A 25,504-nucleotide genomic window follows, 5' to 3' on the forward strand; every position below is an offset into this window, starting at 1 on the left:
AACAAGTCGAACCATTCCCTTTCGTTAGGTTCATTTGTGAGTTTAGAAAAACCTATAAAAATAACAAAATTGGCCCATGCAGGTTTCAAACCTGCGATCTTCGCATTATTAGCACAACGCTCTAACCAACTGAGCTAATGAGCCATTTTATGCCAATAAAGCTAATAGGCCACTAAGGTTTGAGATCTAATAACTAAAGGAAGAATTCTTTCATCCTAGAGCATCTCGGGACATTGTATACCAGAGATCAAATGAATTAAAGGCATAATTCTTTCATCCCGAACCATCTCGGTGCAATTAAGGCTCAAATCGAATAAGTAAAGGTTGCAGTCTATTATCATGTATAATTACTGTTTTGAAATTAGTTATGATTTGTTATATTTTTCTATTATTCTATTTTCCAAACTACACTGGAAAAGAGTATTATAAATACTCTTAATTACCATCAGATAAATTAATGAGAAAACACCTTAGTTATTAAACATTGGGCATTAGTTTTCAAAGTCTTCATCCCAAGACATCTTAGGACAATATATGCTCGAGATCGAATAAAATATAGGTAGAATTCTTTCATCTCGAACCATCTCGGTGTCACTAAGGTTCGAGATCCAATAACTAAAGGAAGAATTCTTTCATCTAAGGACATTTCGGGACATTATACAGCCGAGATCGAATGAATTAAAGGTAGAACTCTTTCATCCAGGGACATCTCGGTGCAACTAAGACCTGAGATCGTGTACATGATCTAATCAATTGTTTAAATTTGAAAGCCATCGTTTTAAAAAAAAATATATAACATGAAAACCTAACCCAACCCAACCCAACCCATATTTTAAGGGTTATGTTGGGGTTGGTAATGCAATTCGGGTTTTATTCAAGTTGCAACCTAAATCAACTCGAAAATATGGGTTGGGGGATATTCTCAACCCAACCCAACCTATTTACACCCCTATATATATGTTCCATGGTACATTGACAAAATAGAGACTTTTTACTTGACAAAATAGAGACTTTTTACTTGAAGGTTTTCTAACACATATATTTAGGGTTATGAAAAAAAAGTTCTCCTCAATCTACGTGCACATAACAAATTCTCCATCTTCATCTCTTATTCTCTTCGGCCATGGGTTACCATGGATTTGAATAGGTGGCTGGATCTTGGTGTGGCGACATAAATGGAGAGAGCGAAAAACCAATAAGAAAAAGAACCAATGAGCGGCTTACGCCGATGACCGGCAGTCGGCATGCGAAAGTTAACGACGATGGAAAATGATTAAAGAACGAGAACGAACGGCTTGTGGTCGGTTTCCATTAACGAATAGACAGTAGACATGCATCAGAAAGAGACAATAGAGGGAGAAGGAAGTGTTGATTGTTTCAACAACTTTTCTTTTTTACAATGGAACATTAATGGATGTGACTTGTGCATGGAGAAAGTGTGAAGTCAAGACTTAAATTGTAAATAGTCACGACATTAGTAGAAAAATAAAGTTCAATGGATCTTTTTTTGGTAAAGAAATAAAATGTTCAAGATATTAATGTTATATAATCCTTATTTGAAGGACAACTTTTTTTTGCTGAAACCACACTAATATTATAACCTAATAAATATAAAAGAAAGTATCAGATAGATCTTTGAACAAATAATTATTTCAATTTAAACTCTGAATTTGTATGGATGTGCCAATTTACTTCATCTTCAAAATTCGTTTTTATAACTATTGTTTGAAACTTAATAGATTGTGTGGGTGTCAATTAATCTTTAGAAGGTTCATAAGTTAATCAATTTTGAAAATCATTCGTACATCTATTTTCTCACGTGGGTTGATTACTTTATCAAATTTTGATTTTACAAAATGGATGATTAAAGTTGATGCATGAACTTCTCAAATGAAAACCTACCTAAAAGTCTAAACTATTGATTCACTTACAAAAGTTTAGATCTTAAAGTGATATAATTATAAATTTCACACAATATTTATCCAAATAGAATGTAATAGATGATGTAAGTAGAGACAACTACAAAACTTCACAATTTAAATTGTTACAACTATTAATTTAAGATTTTAATTTGGTACAACTATGAGGTTTATTGCTATAAATTAAGATTTATGTTGAGAAATATAAAAAATATTTCTATATATTTTGGTTGAAATCCTATTTTGGTATTGAAGTAGGGTATTCAAAAAATCGGTAACCTGACCAACCCGGATTACCCAATCCAAATCGTAAGGGTTGAGTTGGATTAAATTTTGTTTTAGGTTGGGTTGGGTTAGGAAATTGAAAAAATGGTAAGGTTACCAGGTTGGGCAATTTAGGGCCAAGTTAACTCAACTCGACTTGGTTATATAATATATATAATAATCGTATACCACAGTCTAAACGAATGGTATACGATCATTTAGGTCATGATACACGATCGTGTAGTTTTTTTAAGATGAGAAAAAGGCTTCAATTTGAAACGATTGTGTTGATAATGCTAAACGATCATGTTGGCTATGGTAGACAATCGTTTAGATCATATCCACACAATTGTGTAGTTTTTTTCTAAACCATGGAAAAAGAGCTTCAAATCTAAACGAGCGTGTTAACCATGGTAAACGATCTTGGTTGACCATGCTAAATGATGGGAACAAAGGCTTTAAATATAAAAAATCGAAAACAATATGAATTAAGAAAAAAAGGCCATCCCGCCAACTCAACCCGAATTTTTTGGGTTGGGTTGGGTTAACCTTGCATATTGAACTGATATGGTTCATTTTTTGCTAACCCGATTACTTTGGGTTGGTCCATATTTTCTCTCCAACTTGGCCCAACTTGACTTATGTGACCCCTACGATGAACTTTGTATCTTGTTTCTAATTTTGGTCCTTAAACTTTTAAAAATGTTTATTTTAGTTTCAAAACTTTTTAAAAGAAAAAATTTAGGATTCTATTAATTCATTGTCATTAGGATTCTGTTAATTCTTTAAAGAAATGATGATGTAACCTCTATGTTTGAATGATTAGGGTATAGATTCATCATATTACTTAAATTGATAGTAAACAATAAATCTTGCTAGTTTATTCTATAAATCTTTTATACCAACATAAAAACATAATCATCACATTTATAAAAAATAAACCTAAAAACTAATTTTGTTTTTTCTTTAATTTTTTTCCCTCAAAACTCAAACCTCTTACCTTCCCTCCCTAATTCTCCCACTCTTTATTATTATTATTTTATAAATTGGAATCTTGAAGCAAATTTGAAGAACATTGAATAAAATAAAATAGATCGAGCATATTCTGTTAACATCCACGACTAGGTAAAATAACAATTATGAAAATAAAAAGTAAGTACAATTTATTTAAGTAGACAAAATTACTTTTGAATTCTTCGATAAAAATTCAATTTACCCCTCTATCCTCTAATTAAAAGCTAAAAAATCCTAAATTTGCAAGAGTCGTCATCTTATTTGACTGCCTAGTCATTTACGTATAAGTACCACCTCATCACCTCATCACTCCATTGAAGAATTAACGGAATTCTAAGAACAAGAACCACAAAAATAGATCAAATTAAAAAGTTTAGGGATGAAAATAGATTTTAAAGTGTCTCTACATGTAAAAGTAATATATATGATTGTAAACGTTGGGACCAAGTTTTGATGGCCCCAATTAAATGAATATTTGAGCTGTCATCATGTAATAATCCAATGGACAATATGTTTGGCAGTAAATGAAAATTTGAGTCTAATCATAGATTTGTTTTTATATGATATAATTGAGCACAAATGCTAAAAATTGAGGACTTGATTATTTAAATGAACAAGTATAGCCAATATCTTTATCATGAAAGTTAATTAATAGAGAACCCCATTATTACTTCTATTATTAATTTAAAAGGTTAAAGTATAATCATAATTGTACAAACATGTGGGATAAGAAATTAAATCCAATCTTACTTTTTTCTTGAAACATCATACTTATTTATATCTCTAAATTTGAGCAAAAAAAAAAAAATCTACTCATTATATTACTTTATCATTCTATTTGATTTTTATATTCCCTACATGATCTATAACCGTGAATCGATTCGAGTTCGTATGCATTTGTGTAAAGCCAAAAAGAACAATTTTAGTTTTAAAAAACTTATTTAGAGTTACACAATGTGTTTAGAATACATCTTCAAATGTTTAATTTATCACTCAAAATATTATTTGAAATGTATTTAAATAAAAATGGTTTTAATGGTTAAAAAGGATAATCAATTATAATTAAGGGGTAGAATACGGTTTTTTAGGTAAGTCAATTGGGCAAAATTTCAAAATTTCATATTTATTATTTTGATCTTATTTAATTTATATTAGTTTGATTAATTATTTTTTTTCCTGATTTAATGGCTAAAATGGATAATCAATTATAATTAATTCATATATAAAGTACACTTCTATGATTATGGACTAAAATTAAATTGTTTTTTCATGATATATTGAATTCAGTGAAAAATAGGTTGATTTGGTTCACTGCTATAATTATTCGAAGAAATACATCAACATCAGAAAAACTCAAAATAATAAATATGACATGAAACTTCAAGAGGAAAAAAAAGTAAATAAATGATTTTGAATTAGAATTACATTCATATTTGTATAATTCACTAAAGTGTCTAATACAAAAACATGACGTTGTCACAAAATCTTCTTTTTAATATTGATTATTATACCTTCTATGTGATTGGAAATTATGCATGATGAGACACGAACAATTGATTTGCACTTAAGTATTACTCTCTTGTCCTAATTGATATCTTTTAAACATCATGAACTTAATTGACATAAAATTCAATTTATAGCAACTCATTTATAAGTTGGTTTTAAGCATAACGATAATCATTTTATTTTCTAATCTTGTTTTGTTTTTAAAATTAGACACATTTCTCCTCAATTTCTTATAATGATTTTTCATATTTTTTAAATACAAATTGAATTCTTACTAAATTCTAAAAGTAAAAACAACTTTTTTAAAATGTATTTTTTTAGTTTTCAAAAGTTGATTTGATTTTTTTTTTTAAATCATTGGAATAATATAGATAACAAACGAAGAAACTTGAAGTTAGAAGTAACTAATGTAGGTTTAATAGGACTTAATTAAAAACTTGCGAGTAGAAAATCATCTATTAAACATTATTAAAATTGTTATATAACTAAACTAATTCAAACTCGAAATTCAACGACTAAATCATATATATTTGTAGATTTTTTTTTTTTTTCATTTGTTTAAGGAAAGAGGAAAGAGGAAAGTGGAAATGGGAATCACTAATTAATATGGGACCTTGAAATTGAAAAGCAATGTTATTATCTTATCTTTGCTTTAATCCAATGTCAAAATACAACACCTAAAGTGGGGAAAAAGCTAACCTTCGACGGAAAATAGGGAATTTAAGCTTTTTTTTCCCTTTTTTTTTCAAGAAAAGGAAAAATTACAAAACTAATAGAGAAGTGAAAAGTAGACATTGTGGAAAATGGTAATTTGAAACAAAATGTCTAATTCAAGGTTAAAATATATATCGTTGTAGTTTTGTGCCTTAGATGTCACTTTATTATAGTTCTATATTTTTCACTGTTCAATTTAAGAACTTTGACTTATATTCGTCAATAATATGATATTGTTCATTTTAGACATAAATCTTTTATAGTTTTGTTTTTCATATCTAAAAAAAAAGTACTAATTGACATAATCGTCCACATTTACATATTCGTGACAATTTCCTTCTCTAGCTAACCAATTTGAAATTTTGTTTGCACCTAAAATTCCTCCCTTAAAACAAAGTATCACCTCAAGTTTTCTCTCATACTTCCATTCCTAGCTTCGTATGAAATGCATTTGGTATCAACCAATCGTCACACCCTAATGTGGTTGGATTCACTTTTTTAGTTTTTAAATTAGTATTTCAAGTGCAAAAAAAAAAAAAATGTTTAAAATCAGTTAGAAAGTCAGTCTAACTGTAGCCTTAATCACCTCCTTCGAAAAATAGATGTACTCCCCTGTTAGCTAACCTAAGACCTAAGAAATCTACTCTCCATCCCAAATCAACCTGATTTGATAAAGCTCTATACTTTCTTGCTACACCTCAAGCACAATACAAGAAATATCACATACGATAGCAGGCAAAAATTGTTATCGTAGGCATTTGATAGAGTTTTCGTATACGTTGTTACAACTGATGTTATTGAAAGATATGCACTCAGTTTTTGCCTCTATAACAAATGTTGTAAAAAGTTCATTTTTAATTCTAAAATCAACATGTTACGGCAACATTTCATATTGTTCGCATGACGCATATGATTTCTCTTTCATGGCGTTTTTTGTAGCATGTAGTAGTTGCTATAAAAACATTTTTATAGCATTTTCAATACATTGAAAAGAAATATTGTGATTACCAAATTATAATGTTAACAATAGCAGAAAACATATGCTATTAAAACTATATATATTGTAACATTTTTATAGCATTAAAAAACACTATTTTAACATATTGATAGCTTATTCTCAACGCTATATATCATAGGTTATGTTATTAATAAAACGTACCATAGCATACTCTTTCAATGTTACGAAAAGTGTGGTATGAAGTTCCCTTCAATAGATTTTTATATTTTATTTCTTGTTCTTGTTTATAACTCTTTTCACCGATACGATCAAAAGTTAATTTCTAATTTTCATAGTTTCAAAATCACACAATACAAAGTACTCCCGCTCTTGCATGTGTCACCATTTTAATCACGTAATAAAAAACCAAAGACAACATGATCATTAAATTTAATAATGCATCAACTAATAAATTATATAAATATTATTCACGTTAGAAACTTCAACCAAATTGAAAAAAAGAAAAGCTTAATATCTTGACTTTAGCTGACCAGACAATAGTAGTGGTGTATAATGCATCACTAGTGACAACATGTTAGAAGTAGGCCTCCATAAGAATGAATCAAACTTCTTTACTGTATCAATCCATTCACACAATGCAATTGAACCAACCGGGATATGATGAGCCAATGTTTTAGGAATATTAAAAAGACCGTCTATATTAAACAATTACTGTTTTAGAGCTAAACCAATCTAGAAGCATAGACTTGTGGGAAAAATTGATTGTAACACTCTTTTCCAATATAAAAGAAGCAAAGTGTCAAATTCACAATAACTTAGAATACAACATGAATAGAAATATTAAATATAGTGTGTGGAAGATGAATTTACGAGTGAAGAATTGGCAATATATTGGATTTGAAATGCGTGTTGGTGGAGTTGTAGCATTAGTGACATTAATAGAATTTTGTTCGTGTCAATTTTATATATAGATAAAGCGAGAGCATATTAACGACTAGAGTTTAGAAAAGATAACTTTAAATGACTAACAAAAAGTTAATAAATAACATTCCCTTCTCCTTTAGTAAAGAAGATACCACTTTCTTCAACGCAACTACATCGAATTGAAGTCGACTGCACTTGTCTTCAAGAGATGTAATAGTCTTTTCTTTTTTAGTCAATATAGATAATAACATTAACCTAGTTATCCCAAATACTAATCCTCTTATGTATGACTACAATCAACACCTAAAGCTTTAGTAATTGCATCATCAATCATATTATTCGAATTAAAATCTACTTCTTTAGGGCTAGTATTTTTTCAATTCACTTTTACAAAATTAAAAAAGTCATAACAACGTTACGTAATATGAAGCAACCAAGAATCTCCATCCATCTAGGTTTAGACCACCAACACAACTAAGATTTGGTTAAGGTTGTTTTGTTAGTTTTTGGTGCTCAAACTTCACTTAGATCATTTCGATCTCTTTCTAAATGTTGAGCCTAGTTTATCTTTCGGGAACTCTCTATTGTAGGGACTAATTTAATGCGTTGAAAGATTTATTTGTGTTTTTATCAAGTCTTGCACAACAGAAGTGTTGAGGCTACCAAGTGAATGATCAACACTTGATTATTGACAAAACTTGTTGTAGTGTGTAGCTACTCATGGAAATACTTTGTTATTTTATTTTCTTTCTTATTTTTTTTTAATTTGGTTATTAGTTCGCTTGTACTTGTTCCTTTTGAGGACATTCGATAGTTTTCTTGTATTTTGTTTCTTTGTAAAAGCACTATGAGCTTCATTCTTATATATAAAATTTTTTATTTATATGTTTGTGGAACGATTTTGTGGTAAAAATATAATTAGTTATGATGGAAATGATCATGATGTAATGACAATGTTTTTTTTGATAAAACAATCTATCAAGACATGAATGTCACTAAATTATTTTCTTTGCAATTTGTCAATGTATATGTGATCATGACATATTCAAAATGTCAATATAATTTTATTGTCAACGGTTACGTAATGTCATCAAAGAAGGTATTACGACAGTTTTTGTAAGTGTCGTTGATAATCTTTACTTTACAGGGGCTATAAGGTAAGAGTGTGACAAGTCTAAGTTTGATAAGAAATTGATTGAAGATAAAATCTAATTAATTTTTTATTATCTTTTTTGACTATTAAAAAATTCTTTCAATTTTATTTAGGGAACCCAATTTTGATAAGAAATTGATTAAAGATAAAATCTAATTTTATAAAGCAATAAAACTAACATGGTAGTGAGAATCAAGTAAAACCATGTTCTTAGGATTATAGTTTCACCAATGAGTTAGTTAATTTTTTTACCTTGGACTAAAATAATGATAATTATAGATGTAGGTGTCTTGTTTTCCGATTAACTTTCTCAAGTCTAACCCTTTCTAATACATAATTAATAGAGACTTATCTTCATTAATTAGTACAACGTTTATGATTCTCCACCATTAATCTTTACCAATTTCTATGTCATTTTTGTGAATCCGACCATAGTCCCACATTGGTTAGATAAGGGGATGATCTTGGGTATATAAGTGAGGACAACTATCTCCATTTGTATGAAGCCTTTTGGGATTATACCAAAAGCAAGATATTTGACGTAATTCAAATTTTGCTATACCTTAGACAAAGTAAAAAATAAACACATTTTAGGTAACAAAAAAGAAAAAGAAAATAGATGACCTAATATTTGAAATAATAAAAAATATTAAATAATAAATTGAAGTTATTAAATGGTTTGCTCTCAATAACTATATGGTCATGAAATTTCAAAATTCCGCATTTAATCCTTTAACTCTGTTTTTTTTTTTAAAAAAAAATACAAATATATTCAACATAGAAAGCTCAAATGTATATTTAGTTAGAAAAATAATAATAATAAAAAAGCTTGTGAAACTCAATTTTTTTATCAAAAGAAAAATTAAAATAGAAACAACTTTTTTTTACATATAAAAAAGAAAAACAATTATCTTGCGATCAAATTTCTATTATTTCCTTCTTGAATAATATGGATTCCTATTGGTTGAATCCATTTTAGAAAGAAACAAAAGAGGGAATTTTCTTTTTTTTTTTTTTTTTTTTTTTTTTTTACTTTTATTTTTAATTTTGTTAGATTTTGTCAAGAAATAAGAAAAAGGATGAAGTATGAAATACTTCAAATGTTATTTATGGAAGAAGGATTAGGCATTTGCTTAAATTAAATTGTTTACTCTAAGAAATTAATGGGCCAACTGTTTTCTTTATAGTTTGGTTTTAATAGAGAAAGGAGAGATTGACACGTGTGATTTGATATTGATCCTACCTCACTAACTTTTCTTTTTAATATTCGGTTTCGATTCTATATTTGACTAACCAAACCAAAAACATATTATTGCAAAAGCAAAGTAAAATTTATTCATGTGAAAGAAGTAAAAGAGAAATGAAAATACTTTGCTTATTTTATTTTTCTTATGCCTACAAAACCTACTAATTTATTTTCTTATATGGTTTCTAACTTCTCTTTAATTCTTACATTAAGTTAATATCTCTTTATTGTTCTAAGAAAATTAACAAATCTTTATTAAGGAAATTAGTTAAAGACTTATTTTGTCTATTTAATTGCTACCCACGTGTCATCTTTGAGTTCATTATTTGCCTATATAATAATGGCACTTCATTAATTGAATTAAGTATGGAAGTGTTATTTAGAATCTTGCTCTATTTGTATATAGTAGGAAGGTTAAGAACTTGAGGATACTATGAATTTGTTTTTCTTCTAATATTTCATAAGTAGGAATAGTAACAATTCTTTTATTTTTTTCATATGCATTTATTAAATCATGCATACCGATTTTCTATATTTTGGTGTTCGGTTAAATTTGTTAGAGAAAACTTGTTGGTATCTCATTCAATTTTGTTTTTTTTTTCTTGGGAAAGGAAACTTGAAAAGTTGTGTGTATCAATTTTAAATATTATTTTTTTCATCGATTTTAACTACGAATTGAGCTCTTGAAACTAGAGCCCACATAAAAGGGATATTGATCATTATAATTTTCTAGATGACTGACTTTAGTGGAAAGGTTTGAGCTCGAGGATAGAAAAAGATAGTATTGAACTAAGGGATACTAGTGAATACAATGAACTTGTTGTGATAGACTTTGTCCGCCCCATCGAGGATAAGATCATAAAGGTGACACCAACTTAAAAGAGTGTTGAGTTATTTGAGACAACATCCAATCACAAAGAGGTACATAAGTCTCGATAGGGGTTTGAGTGTCTCAAATAGAAAAGCTAAACCCTCAGGTTATGTTGGTGTAAGTACTAGAAGCAATTAGGTGTTTGAATTTCGGACACCTAGAATTAATGGAAATTTCCTGGAACTTGGTCTCCTGGTTAGTTCATAGCCTAGATTAAGGTCACCTAAACTAAACGCATAGACTGGATCGAAGGATGCTTGGCTGGAGGATGCCTAGACAAAATGCTTAGACGATGGTCGCCTGGACTGAACGCCTAACTGCAAAACAGAAACTTGTTAGATGAAGGGTAAATCATGGATTGCACTCTCTTTAAGACATTTCACGACTCTACTTAAAGTGTAAACAGTTCTTGATTTGCCACTTCTTCTTAAAATAAAACAACAAAAATACTCGATCGGAGTTGCATCAGAGCCAATCGAAAAATCGACACTCTTGAATGACTTTGCTCGGAAACTAAAATAGAAGAAGTTTTTATAAGAGAGTTTTGTATAAGAGAATATGATTTCAGATGATTAAAAATGAGATGAGGATGTGTATTATATATAATGGTGAGTTTCATAACGCCTCAATGGTTAGAAAGTCATTGATATTTGAGATCTAAACGCCTCAACGGTCATGTCAAAACATAACGTCTCAATATTCAAGTTCAAAGCATAACATTTAAATGGTTGACACAGTATGAGGTCAAAACACGTAACACGTTACAAAAATCTTAATGTCTTGCCTCTCAACGCCTCGCCTCTCAATGCATTGAAAGTTTCAACCCCTCATGTCTCAGTGCCTCAAAGAACTTATTTTTGAAAATTAGTTTTATTAACTAAAAATAAAATAAATATTTAATAAAAACAATATTATTAACAAATCCACATTTATCTATATCCTCACCCTTTAAAACATAAATACCTCCTAGGATATATAAAATATGCTTGAACAACATAGGCGACCTTTTCCATGCCAACAAAGAGGAGGGAAACAAAGGTTTGGCAACAACATTTCCAAAAGTCATTCATTTCACCAAACATATGAAGGACAAATATTGTTCTCTAGGTCAAATGATAAACATAAATGATAATATTGAGCTAGAACTAGAAAAGAAACTAAAAAAATGTTTAGTAATACGAACAAATAGGTAGAAGAGAAATTAAAAAAATGATGTGTTTTTTGAATTATTTTTTCAAAAGAAAAAAAGAAAGAAAGAAAGTTTGTATTTATTTGTTTGTTTGTTTTTCAAAACTTGAATCGTCCGTACAAAAAATGGAAGTAAAGGGGTAAAATTGAAACTTGATTTATATAAGGAACAAAAAGGGGGGAGATGAGGATTGTGAAGTTGATCATAAAAACTGATGGAGTGTAGTGGTGAGAAATTATTAAGGAAGAAATAATGGTGGATGAAAATGAAAGGAAAGGACAGATGGCGTTGGTAAATGAAAGGTGGGGTTTTGAGATGACATGATATGATGAGTTTTGAGATTGATGACATGATGTGTAGTGTGTAGCTAACAACACAACTACCTTCTTTTGCAGTTTTGCATACGACACCCTCAAACCGCTTCACTATCACTTCTCCATTCCCAAACCCTAATCCTAACTCAACCCTACTTTTTCCAACCTTCCATCACCCATTACCTAATCCTCATACTCAACCCAATCCACACATGTTCACAACTTTGTGTCTATTTAATCTCCCTAAAAAAAATTCTTTAAAAGTAATGGTGTAGCTGGAAATTTTATATATGCATGTGCATACGGACACTATACATACAAATATAATTGAAAATAAATTATGAAACAATCTAAAACAATCTAAAACAATTATACATTCATATGTTGTTGGGAATAACCTTCTCCCGACATCTTCTTTATTGACCTCTTCGATGCGTCGACAATAGGTAATTTCCGACGTCCACAGTTCTGGCGTCATCTATGCATCAAGAATAACTTTTCCTGACGTGTTTATATCCAACGTCGTCCATATGTCGGGAATAACTATTTTCGACGTGACGTTCGCAGCATATTTCCGATGTTTATTGCGTCGAGAAATATTTTTAATACAAATTTTTATATTTTAAATATGTAATTTTTATTTTTTTCTTGAAATATTTTCATGTAATGTTTTTCAATCGAGTCTCTATTTTACAAAAAATATTCACATTCGTTTTCGATTAAATTAAAGAAAAATAAAAATAAATTAGTAAGTTACGAAATACAAACACAAATTCAACAAAAAATATTTATGTTCATAATATAAAAAAATTCAAAAAATGTAACAGCGTTTATGATACAAAAAAACTCAAAGAAAGCCTTACGTCTCCTAACGAGCCTCGTACGCCATTCTACACCGTGATTCCTACAATGATACAAAAGTAACTAAGTTTAGTACATATATATGCATATCATTACTGTATACTGTCATTTCAAAAACTTAAGAATAATGGAAACATATATACATACTCCAAAGCTAGGGATCATGTGGTGGTCCTTGCTGTGCCCGAGTGATGTCTTCTATCAGCTTTCGCATTCGTTCCACTTTTGAAACTAACGTTTCGTGATTTCTAATCTACTTTTCAATCCTTTGCATAGCTTGATCAAGCTTAGCCTATAATTGAAGCTCTATTGTAGACTACAGACATGACGTCGTGGAACTGCTCGCACTTGTCGTCTTGTGAGCCTTCGGCTTGGGTCCCCAACTGAGACATTTTGAGTAGCCCGATCGTCTACCCAACACCATCTCGCATATCTCATCTCCAGAGAGTGGCTGACTACCCTCTGGGGTAGGCTGGGACTGGAGTTCTAGCATTTGATGCTGTAACAAATTTAGAAACAATCTTAGTAAGTAAAAAAAATATATTATATATTAAACAGGACAAATAAAAGCAGGAGTGTTAGTTAGATAACTTATATGCACATCTTTCGCAGCTTGGGAGATGAACGTTTCATCTTGAACGTGTGTTTGCCGAAACAACTTCACACGATTGATAGACTCCCCTCTTTCCTCAGCAAGCTCGTGTTGTCGTTGTAGAAATGACTTTCATTCGCTGCTATAATTGTAAGGCTGCTTCTATCTAGCAGCCTTGTTCATCTGTGATTGCTCCTGCATAAGAACAATTATATTGTTTATTTTTTATACATATTAAAAGCTGAAATCATAATTAATCATGACAAAGGGTTCAGTTGCTCACCTGGAATGCACGACTCATGTAGTGGTCACATAGGCAATGTCAATCCTCATCACGTCCCACCAATAGGTGTAGTGGGTTGGCACGAGCCTCCTTGGGGTCGTTGTACTTTTTGAAGTGTCTGTGACAGACGCTTTGAAACTCTTCAAAGGTACTGAGCATCTGATGCTCAACGAACCTATTCATTGTTTGATCATTGAAATCAAACATAAAAAACCGCTACACATTACAAAACCAACACAATAGATTGGTTAACTTAAATATGTTTCAAATGAAACCATCAATTTGTAGTGAACTTACCTGGAGGTCGCCTTTGACGACCTCAATGTATTCTCTGTCTACGTTCGCCCAGTTAAGGCAGCAAACGGGAAATGTCTTTTGCACACACACGTCTATCGTCTGGCTGAAGCAAACGACGTGTGGGGAAACAGACTTCTCCGTGCTAGAGGTGATCGTCATCGGAATCCACTCATTGGTTACAATGTAGCGCTCCAACTCTAAAAGTCGAGACTGCGCACGTTTTTTAGGAGTCAGAGTCACAAATGGCTGAGAAGACGACCTTGCTCAATACATTATAAGAACATATAATGTTAAAAAAAACTTGAAATAATCCTAAGTTAAAATGTATACCATTATTAGACTCACCCAAATATCATCCACCGACGACGATCCTCCCGCCAGGTTATCTAAATCGTTTGAAAACTTAAGGAACATAGCGTCCGTCTCGAGGAAATTAGTGTGTGGGAATGACGGCATAGTGCCTGTGGACATAGAAAACAAACATTCAAAACAACTTCAATTTTCGCATTCTACCCACCCCTTCTAACGACGCTACCTTACAAGCTATCCTACTACCACCCCTTCAAACCCTCAGAAATACAAACAAATTCAAAACAAAAAAGGCTACCATAACTGCAGGATAGCCATGCAAAATCAACAATAAAGTTATTCAAAACTACTAAAAAATAAACTATTAGAATTGAACTAAAGGCTACCTAACTACATGATAGCCAAAACGAATCTTATCACATAATATAGAATTTTTAACACAATAATAGCCATTGCCCCCCCTCCCCCTTCAAATTTTCAACCTTAATCCTTCAAATTTTCAATTCAAACACCCACCCCCTTCAAAATTGCAATTCAACCCCCTCTCAAAACTTCAATTCAATCCACACATTCAAAATTTCAATTCTCCAAATCAATTTCTCAAATACCCCTTCCCCCTTCAACCCACATTCAAAATTTCCATTTCAAAAATCAAAATCTATTTCTAAACAATATCCTACAACTAATTCATCATTAAAATCCTAAAACTAATTTTAAAAAACAAAAACTATTTAAATAAACCTAACATAAAATAACATTTTTTAAGATTTAGGATTTTAAACTTACTTCAACTAGGAATGTGCGGTGGCAGACGGCGGGAGAGGAACGACGGCAGGCTCATGGCAACGACGGCTAGATGCTTCTCTTCTCTTTGATCTCCAGCATCTCCTCCCTTTTCTCTCTTTCGCTTCGGTTCTGTGAAAACATCTATCTTATAGAGGAACTCCCGATGCAGCATGAAAACGTCAGGAGATCCCCTTACTCCTAACGTCGTTTTCGACGAATAACTAATGGCGTTGGAATCTCGCATTACTCCTAACCATTCCTAACGCACAAAAAATAGCATCGGGAGCTTCCCTTACTCTCAACGAAGTCCCCAACGTCATGCAGGATACGTCGAGAATATCTGTCTAACATAATTAATGTTCGAAAATTTCTGACTGATAGTTCCCGACACGTGCATGCCACATCGAGATAAGTTATTATTCTCAACGTCCTACACTTAGACGTCGTAAATATTGTCCTCTTTCTCGACATCTCTTTCATGGTGTCTGAAAAAGATCATTTGCCTGACGTGTGAAAAGTGGCGTCAGGATAATGCGTATTTCCCGATGTTTGTTCTTTCGACACCTTTGTATGCGTCAGAAGAACCTCAATTTCTTGTATTGTTAATTAGGTCAAGTCATCCTGGTGAAATGTAGTTTCAACTAGTAACAGTGTTAATAAGAGAGACTATTCATTTCATGGTCCAGTCTTATATAAACTCTTTGTATAAAATAACCCCGTTTTAATGTCTCGACATGAATGATTAGGATCAAATCATTTGTAGCACTTTAGACAACAACTACAAAACATGTCGTATTCGTAATGTCACCAGAATAAGGTATCCAACCTTATCCATTTACTACAGACCATTTAGGTTATCACTTAAACATGATCCACTTCTATGTCTCCACATACATGTTTAGGTTATATACGATAGCCTTGGATGTTAGTTTATTAGTTTTCTGGGTTAATGCAACTAAATGTCAAATAAAATAAAACATTTTATTTTATTAGATAAATAAAATGTTTGTATAATATATACAATTACAAACTACAAGTCCACGAGATTTAGGGCATTAAACCCAACGGTTACATCTCGTGGTTACTATTTTGTGGTTTAGTCCTTTATTATAAAAAGCACATTACATAGGATACCCCCACTCATATGTCATAAAAAAAATGCATTGGATCGTTGCATTTATATCAAATATAAAGTAAGTTACCAAGATAAGGTACCCAACTTTATCGTTATACTATAGACTCTTTAAGTTGTATCTTAAACATTGATCAATGTATGTCTCTACATACTATTCAAGGCTCATAAGATAATTTAGGACGTTAGTTTATTAGATTTGCGTTATTAAGACAAAACTAATAAAACAATCAATAACACTTTATCAATAACGGTCAATGGATAACATTTACTATCTATGAGTTTTAGAACACAACAGTCAACAATCAAACTGGTGTTGTAGGGTGCTATTACCAATTTTCTACACTCATCAACCCCGAACCTATTTTTGGTAAAACAAGACGAGTTTATCTGTTTGTCTTTTTAAAAAAATTGAGTGGCTAATCACACTCCTCAACACAGTTGGTGGAGACTCTAAACCTTTTCACCTCGAAGGGAGGAATGTCAATTGCTTTGCGTCGTAATGACGTTTTGGTAGTTGGTAATCAAATGGAAATAAGATGTACATCACATGGTAATCAATTAGATTAAATTCAGAAACTAATTACTGCAATCACCTTATGTTAATGTCGAGTACTTCGTCGATTGAACATCCATCCAAGTTTTCTTGTTATTTTCCTTCATTTTCGTTACCTTTTAACTTTTTTCTTCTTATTCAGAAAACATGAATAACAATTAGTTAGCAATCATATGATAAAAGATAAAATTAATTACCTTTTTATCGATCATTCAAGTGTTGAACATTCATTTCATCATCAACGTTTTCAAGATTTTTGGTTGGAATATTATTTGGATAAATTGAAACATGAGATTGTTATCCAAGTTCCTTGTAAGCAATCTTTCTGTTCATTGATAGTATCAATAATGGAGTTTAGCAATCTCAATACTTTCTTCTTCAAAGAAGTCAAATCTTCCTTCACTTGCTTAATCTTCATTATGTGATTAAAATCTTCTTTCCTTGAACTATCCATTGCTTGTTCATTGAAGTTATCTTCATCATCATTCAAGTTTACTGTTCTTTTATAGGCTTATCTTTCCTCAATTGCATCCAATGGTTAATTCAAAGGACGAGAGAGAGCTAAACAAAATATATAAAATTTAATGAGTTTGTGATATCAAAATCCAAAAGATACTAAATAATAGTATAATCACTATATTTGATAAACATACATCACTAGCTTTTTGGTTGAATGAAACTTAAAGATTCGATCTTGAAGGTAATTTCAATCAAACTTTTGGTTGGTTTTCATCTTAACATCCTGGGATAGTCTTCACTAGTCTTGGTTACAATCCCAATATCTTGATCTGAAAGTTTAGGTATAATTTTATATCCCCAAATTAACAAGGCTTGTGGAAAACCTTGTAATCTATAGTTTACATCTCTAGATTGTGCATCACTTTTAAAAAGCTCTATTGCTAACTAACTTACCTTATGAAAAACTATTCAAATGTTTCATCGTCTTCTATCATCTCAACTTATTTTCAATCCTAAACATTGTATATTTGTTTGAAGTGAAGAAAACATTATAAGATGTACAGGTTTGCAATCTTCATAATTGTCTCATCATCTTGTGAAAGTACTATAAGAAAAGCTTTTGTGCTATTTCTCTTAATTGTACTTAGATCTCGAAGAGTTCATCTATCAATAAGTATGGTTTCGCTACATATTGGTCAATTATAAGGATCTTGGAAATGGGGTACAACAAAGGCTTGTGATCAAACTGAACACTCTCAATATAAATTTAACGATGAACACTTCTAATAGAACACTAACAATTCATATGTGCTATCTTTTACACTCAATCATCCTATAAGATGAACTAGCAATTGCCCTTGAAAATTCTTCCTTCCAAAAGCTAAAAAGAATCCAAATGAACCATTTTTAAACAAATTTATTTGGGTTGGTGTTAAATTCTTAATGAATGTTTCAATTATATCAAATCATAATCTTAGTTATTTCAACAAATATTTGCTAGACCTTTTTTCAAAATAAAAAAATGTAGTAAATCTCAACTTATTCTTTTTGTTTTATGAGATATTTAATATGAGAACTAAGTAATACGAAGTGAGTTGAAAAAAAGTATCGAAAGAAAAGTAATATAAAAATACGGTTAATCATTCAAATTCTTTTACTATATATATATATATATATATATATATTATCTATTAAAGACTATTTCTCTTATTTATTGTTATTATGAGATGGGTTGTTATTTTAAAAAAAAAAAAAGTTTTTCGACACCCAAAACCTTTAACACTGTATCGAAATGACAAAATGATCCCTAATTGTGCATGGACTCTCTTAACGAAGGAGGGCATTCTCGTGATTTCATATTAACACGAGAATTTCACGGGAGTGGGTTGGTTGGTTTCCTTTAGCTGCCCCTCGCTCACGCCACACGATCATGTGGCGGTTGTGAACGCCTCCGCGTATGAGGGTCCGTGGCAAACTCGTCATTTACAACTTCATTTAAGGGTACTTTCCAAATAACACTATCTCCCCCCCAAATATTAACGTCATCTAAACATAACGTGGAAGCAAATCGCGAAGGCCACGAAGCAATTTCACCTATTCCTCGACACGTGGTCATTGCAGATGATTATATTGTTCTTATGCCACGTCGGAAATCCTACGTGGTTATAAATCCTAGTCAGCATCCCTCGTTTCTCTTTTTAAATGTCTTCGGAGACTTCTCATTTCTCTTACATCGTCAACTGAAGAAAGCCGAGAGCGTGTTACTCGAAACCCCGAGTTCGTTTCTACGTTTTACGTCTCCACGGCGACCGCCCTACCTCGCCGGAAACCTTGTTTCTCGATGGTAGTTATGGAGTTTCTTATGATCGGTTGCGTTCCAGGTACGGTCTGAGCACTCTGACCGTATCTGGTTTCCTTAAACGAAAGCGACTTTACTTGGCTGAGTTTCGAAGTTATTCCATATTCTGTCTAGAAAATTAGGGGGAAAACTACATTATAATAATTAGGGATTAGGTTTCTCGGTTTTTAGCTATCTCGAATTCATCTGAGTACATTTAATTTTTGAGATACGATTCAGAGATATTGATGATAATTGTAATCGAACCGTGGGTTATGGAATTCACATTTTCTATCTTACTAGCATAACTCTGTTTTGCTTGTTTTTGTGAACACACTTGTTCGTTTCCTAATCTTGAATTAACCGAAGGAATTGAAGAATAAGAGCTTCAATTTTATAAAATGATGAAGATTGTAGTTGTTGATATCTGATTGTCTGAGGAGGTGCTGAAATTCGTTCGAGTGAGCTTCTCTGAATATGCCATTTCAGATGAAGATCCAGCCAATTGATTTTGACACCATCGAAGAAGCAGCTCGGTTTGAGCTGGTGAAGCCGGTTGTGAAGTCGAAATTAAAGCGATTATTTGAGAGACAGTTCCCGAACGTACTGAGAAATTCGGCAGAGAAGGCCAACTTTGAAGAATTGAACGCTAACAAGGACAGCTCCGATGGTGCTGAGTTAGAGCCTAGTTCTCTATGCTTGGCGAATATGGTTCAGAATTTCATCGAGGATAACAACGAGAAACAATTCAGCGCGTCTAGGTGCGGCCGCAGTCGCTGCAACTGCTTCAATGGAAACAATACGGACAGCTCCGAAGAGGATTTGGATTCACATGGTTCTTTTGGCGATTCCAATTTTTCATCCGGCGGTGAAGCATGGGAACTTCTGAAGGTATAACGGATCACCTTATTCACATTTTTTTTTTGGAAATGATTAGTTTCCATTTCATTATATTTTCCTAAATGGTATATGTTTCTTGTTTTCTATGTTTTCTGATAACGTTTTCATATTCGAACAGAGCTTACTTCCTTGTACGACTGTTCATGAGAGGAATTTATTAGCGGATACGGCAAGGATCGTCGAGAAGAACAAAGTCTGCAAGCGTAAAGACAACTTAGCAAGAGAGATTGTTACTAATGGGTTGTTGGCTCTTGGCTACGACGCTTCCATCTGCAAATCTCACTGGGAAAAATCCCCCACATATCCGGCCGGTATATTACTTAACTACTCTTCTCGTTGATTATTCGGAAAATTTTGGGTATTGAATTTGAATTTGAGCGGTTACTTCTTTTTCGGGAGAAGAGGGTTTACCCAAAAATTAAACGAATTGGTTATTCCAGAGAAAATCTAGGGTATTTGAACCGGACCGTCGATTGTTCTCTTAAAATTTGAATTTCAACTGAATTTTTCTGATTATAGTTGATTAGAATATAATTGATTTTTGTGATGCAACAGGGGATTATGAATACATTGACGTGATTATTGAAGGAGAACGTTTATTGATAGACATCGACTTACGATCAGAGTTCGAAATTGCACGATCAACCAAAAGCTACAAATCGATCCTTCAACTTCTTCCTTATATTTTTGTCGGCAACCCTTTTCGCCTTCAGAGGATCGTATCGATCGTATCAGAGGCTGCAAAACAGAGCTTAAAAAAGAAGGGGATGCCTGTTCCTCCATGGAGGAAAGCGGAGTATGTAAAAGCAAAGTGGCTCTCTCCCCATATTCGTGCCTCATCCTTGTCGACTTCAGGCCCAGATCCTGAGTCAAAGGATGCTATTGAAAACTGTGCTGAGAAATCGGTGGATCGTAATGGGTTGGGAGAGCTTGAGACTGTTGCAGTTGTAAAAGAATGGAAGCCTCCGGAGCTTAAGCCTAAAAGCTCGTCGGTTGGGGCTAGAAATCTTAAGATTGTTACTGGTTTGGCATCGGTTATTGAAGACTAGCTAGCCATGGAATTTTTGGTTTTGTTTCTTTTTATCCTTTTTGGGTTTTTGACTAGTAAAAACAAATAGTTATACACAACCTATATCATGGTGTTATAAAAACCTTCAAATCCCCTTCTGGTTTTTGTGTAAGGGTTTGGGTTTGGATATTACTCTTTATCAATAATATTTGAAAGACAAATAGTTGACAACTATCAATTTTGTAAAAGCCTTTCCACTTCCCCCTAAGAAAATCCTTGCAGGTCATCAGGTTTCTGTTTAGATCTTTGATTGAAGGTGTAGTGGTAAGCAATGAAGGTAAGGGAAGCAACACACTGCAGTTTTTCGTCAATGATTCTTTTTCAGGGAATAATGTTTTTTTTCTTCTTCTTCTTTTGGTTATTCCACCACTGAAATGCTTGTTTTGTTCTTTGAGGACGGCAGAAACTGATTTTATGATTGAAGAAGAAGATTACACCAAAGTATTGTTGGCCTCGAGCAACGTGAGGTGAGTTAATAATTCTCCTTCTTACCTTTTTACGATAAAGCTAAAATGGCCTCTCTGACATATCCATCCATATTCTTTTATCCATCCATATTCTTTATCCATCCTTCTGCTACGGGAAGATAGTGATATAATGAATGATTCCAGGTCCTGTTTTATGAGACCATACCCCTCACTTCTCCTGAACCTCTCCAATGTCTATAATATTTTATTAGTAGTTCATTAACATATATTATATTTGATTTACCCAAACGTGTTCATTTTGAACTCTATTTACCTGACTGGACGTATGAGAAATTCCAGCAATTTCTTGGATCCTAAAATATTAACCGATTCTAGTTAAAGCAAAATTTAGATTAGGCTCTTGCAGCCCATTAATAGCTAATATATTGAGGGGAAGTAGCAGTTGTGGGATATGAGTTGTGACCATTTTTTTTAACCCAATGAGTTGAGTAGCAAAATGTTAATTTTATACCTCAACCGCGCCTTACACTATGAGATTTCGCTATTTCATACATCGTCCTTCATATATTTTGGTATTTATGGTTCTTTAACATTAATTATTAAGCTTATTAGCCCTAAAAGAGATGCCTGCTCAGTAACTTATCCAGGCACATACCAATTTGGTTCGATTTAGCTAGCTTTCTGCGGTTTTTGAAGTTCATGATTTTGGGGGTATGGTTAAGATATGGTTTTTATCTCAGGGGAGCTGTTTAATGATCAATCTGAGGTTGTTGGGACATTGCGTGGACCTTTAACTCCATACTTCTCTCTCCGAATGGTTTAAGAATCTTACACCTTATTTCTGGAAGCAAACAAGATGGGTGTGGTGGGGGCTATAGGAAATAAGACTTTTTCATTTGCAAAACTTAGGTAGCATAGCCTAAAAAGGCAAAAATAAAAAGTACTAGGAAATGGGTGGTTTTGCATTTATTAGGCCCTGTCCTGACAATGATGTCCACAACTAATACCCTAATAAATCTCTTTACTTAAATGAACTTCTAGCCTGATCCACCATTTTCTTTTGTTGTTTTTAGCAACACAATGTTTTCTCTTAAAAGGCTCTCCCCCATTATATTTATTGTTATTATTATTATCATTCACTACTTTTTAATCTTCTCTACCTGCTTTGAGTGGTTTGGTCTTTTCTGGCTCCCCACCGATGTAATTAAAAGTTTCCTTCTTTTTCATCAAGTTTCAATAGATTATGCTTTTAAAATAAAATCCATCACTGGGGTTAAGTGTTCAAAGGTATTAAACAAATATTTATCTTGCTTGATTAAAGAGTACCACCATCCCAAAAAGTAGAATCCAATTAGAAATTAGAAGATCGATAATCTTGTTTAGAGTTCCTGCTTTTAGTTGAGAATCTCTCTATTTCCGGCTTGTGTTTGGAAATTGTCGTTTGTGCTATTTTGTGCAATCGAAATCACCTCACGTTCTATCTAGAAATTCGCACCAGATTATACTCCTATGTTTTCTCTTTATTAGAAAATTAATTTTCTCCGATTAGACCTCACTTATTTTAGCAGGTTAATGGTTTGGTCTTTTTCTTTTTTAATAGCACAACAATGGCCAGGATAGGAATTGAACCAACAACCTCTAGAAATGAAAGTTATTTAAAAAATTTACATTTTTACTCCAAAAGTTAGTTTTTATTTGGATTTACATATTTACCTTCACGATATAATAGAGGAGTGGTATTAGAATTGAGAGAGAAATCATAATCAAACAAAGATTGAGAGAGTAAAGATTTTATATTTACTCAAAAAGTTAGTTTTTATTTGAAATCTATAATGCAAATCTTTAAATTTTTAAGGGCAAGTCGTAATTTTTTGAAATTCAAAACCAGAATAGAAAATTTACTCAAAACTGGGGGTAGGAGTTCATTAGGAAAATCTCTAGAACCTTGACAAAATTTGATTCAAAGTCGTACCTGTCTGCATGCGTTTTTTTCAAAATATTTTAATTGTTTTTTAAAAATTGATTTTACTTCTTTAGCGAAATATTTTAATTTCTTTAGATGGGTGCATCCAAAATCTACCCAAGTACTTTTTCTTTTGGTAAAGTGATATTCTCAAACCTTTCTTTTATTCAAAATTGAATGGTAAAGGTTTTATTATAAATTCAGTTCAAGAAACTTTAATATTTGTTTGTAAAATGCTTTTGAGATTGTAAGCTTAATTTCTGATTTTTTAAAATTAAAAATCCACAATACTGAGAAGAACTTTAGAATAATATTGGGTTGAACGTTCTAATTGAGACAAAAAAAAAAAAAAAAAAAAAAAAAGTTTAGAAGACACCCTGAACTTTAGGGACCTCAAACTTTGTAAACTAAATTTATAACTTAATAAATCTGGAGTACTCATGTTACTTTTGACTTCTATTACAGGAATGCCTTGAAAGGAAGAAGAGGCAAAAAAATAAAAAAAATAAAGGAAAGATAAAAAAAAACAATGGTCAAAATCAAGTGAGACTTTTTTGTCAGAGTGTAGATTACTTGCTAACATTATAAAGGTAGTACGTTATCCCTTCTACTCTACTCTTTAAAAAATGTCTTTACATATTTCAGTTCCATGGTTTCTTCTTTTATATTAGCTATTAGTTTCTTGCTTCTTTTTCAGTATAAAATACATTACCATTTAGCTTTTGTTAATCTGTTTGGCTGAGTAGATTGTTTATACTGACTAATATTTAAAATCTCAAGTAGAGTGTTAGATGTCGACATACATTTTGTATGTAGAGATAGAAAAGCAGATGAATTTACATGAAAAGACCCAACTTGATCATCTCTCCCTTGCTCTTTCACGTTGGTCTAATCAACTTGTTAATATTATGCATGTGATTGAAATGTTAGAGAAATAGCTTTATTGGGAGTAGGGCAAGGCAGGCTGCATATTCTTTTTAGACATAGGGATTCTTCTCCTTTTAGGGAGCAAAGGCAAAGGCTAAAAGGTATTGGTTTCTTTTGGCTATGGAAGTAAAAATTTTTGTGCTATTCACATTCTAAATTCCCCCATGGTACAGGCAGTAGTGGCCCTAATGAAACCTAACTCCACCCTTTTGCATGCTTACATTGAATTTGTAGATTTGGTGACCACGATTGCAAGAACATATTTGGAGAGAACTTCCAATTTTTAGGGTCTCCATACCTTTTGACGCTTCAAAAACGATACTTTTGTTAGTGCCACTAAAGTTTAACATTGGACGAAAAAAAGTATGACGTATTTATTAGATTGACATGGGCTTTATCATTTAAGACTAATTGACAATCAGAGAAGTAGTCAAGACATAAAGCCCAATTGACAATAGGAGAAGTAGTCGATATGTCTTTGGATTCAATTTATTTTCTTTAATGCGGGATTCTCACCATGTTCCTTGTCTCTTCGAGTTTACTGTTTTGGACTTGAATTTCAATTTTTATTTATCGATTACTCATGTTCGTTTGAGTTTCATGAGCTTTTATCAGATTAACATGAGATTTTATCTTAAAGTCATGTGTAGTCCATGTGGCATGTATCTTATAAGCCACATGCCCTGTAAGACTTCCAACAATATTTTGGGTGATTCTAAGGCCATTGACGAGTATGAGATTACTTTATTCTAGTGCCTAATGTGTTATTTGAACATTGAAGAATGATATACAGATACCCAAGAGCTTTGTGAAGTGTGCCTAAGGTTTGGTATTGTGCTATAGTTTTAATGTTGTAATTTTAGTAATTTAGTAGATAACAAAAGTTACCTATTAAATGAATGTTCAATTTCTTCAGTGCAACACATCTTGTGTGTAGGCGTTATATTTCACCTTGTTGGGAGGACTTAAGAGGTTTCTCTTGACCAGCGATTTTGTTTGCTTGATGGATCTTGGGACATTGCTATGTACAACA

At 32.1% G+C, this 25,504-nt stretch overlaps 1 protein-coding gene and 1 non-coding gene across 3 annotated transcripts; one reads left to right on the forward strand and one right to left on the reverse strand.

Moving 5' to 3' along the window:
* Nucleotides 1-70: 70 nt before the first annotated feature.
* TRNAI-AAU (transfer RNA isoleucine (anticodon AAU)) lies at nucleotides 71-144 on the reverse strand. Its single transcript has one exon. It is a non-coding gene; the product is annotated as a tRNA-Ile (tRNA).
* Nucleotides 145-19,062: 18,918 nt separating this feature from the next.
* Nucleotides 19,063-21,327, forward strand: LOC103491259 (uncharacterized). 2 transcript variants are annotated; one of them, XM_051085239.1, is made up of 4 exons: nucleotides 19,066-19,227; nucleotides 19,674-20,075; nucleotides 20,203-20,395; nucleotides 20,640-21,327. In XM_051085239.1, the coding sequence occupies exons 2-4, from the start codon at nucleotides 19,674-19,676 to the stop codon at nucleotides 21,131-21,133; spliced, it is 1,089 nt and encodes a 362-aa protein (XP_050941196.1). In that variant the 5' UTR covers nucleotides 19,066-19,227; the 3' UTR covers nucleotides 21,134-21,327. The 2 variants fall into 2 exon arrangements, with proteins under 2 accessions (XP_008449355.1, XP_050941196.1); XM_008451133.3 differs by having other exon boundaries at nucleotides 19,063-20,075.
* The last annotated feature ends 4,177 nt before the right edge of the window (nucleotides 21,328-25,504 follow it).

The sequence above is a fragment of the Cucumis melo genome, chromosome 5 (assembly GCF_025177605.1).
Source record: "Cucumis melo cultivar AY chromosome 5, USDA_Cmelo_AY_1.0, whole genome shotgun sequence".
Lineage (NCBI taxonomy): Eukaryota > Viridiplantae > Streptophyta > Magnoliopsida > Cucurbitales > Cucurbitaceae > Cucumis > Cucumis melo.

Coding starts and splice junctions, on each gene's coding strand:
- LOC103491259 (XM_008451133.3), top strand. CDS start 19,662: ATGCCATTTCAGATGAAGATCCAGCCAATTGATTTTGACACCATCGAA. Junction 20,076..20,202: donor AAGCATGGGAACTTCTGAAG/GTATAACGGATC, acceptor ATATTCGAACAG/AGCTTACTTCCTTGTACGAC. Junction 20,396..20,639: donor ATCCCCCACATATCCGGCCG/GTATATTACTTA, acceptor GTGATGCAACAG/GGGATTATGAATACATTGAC.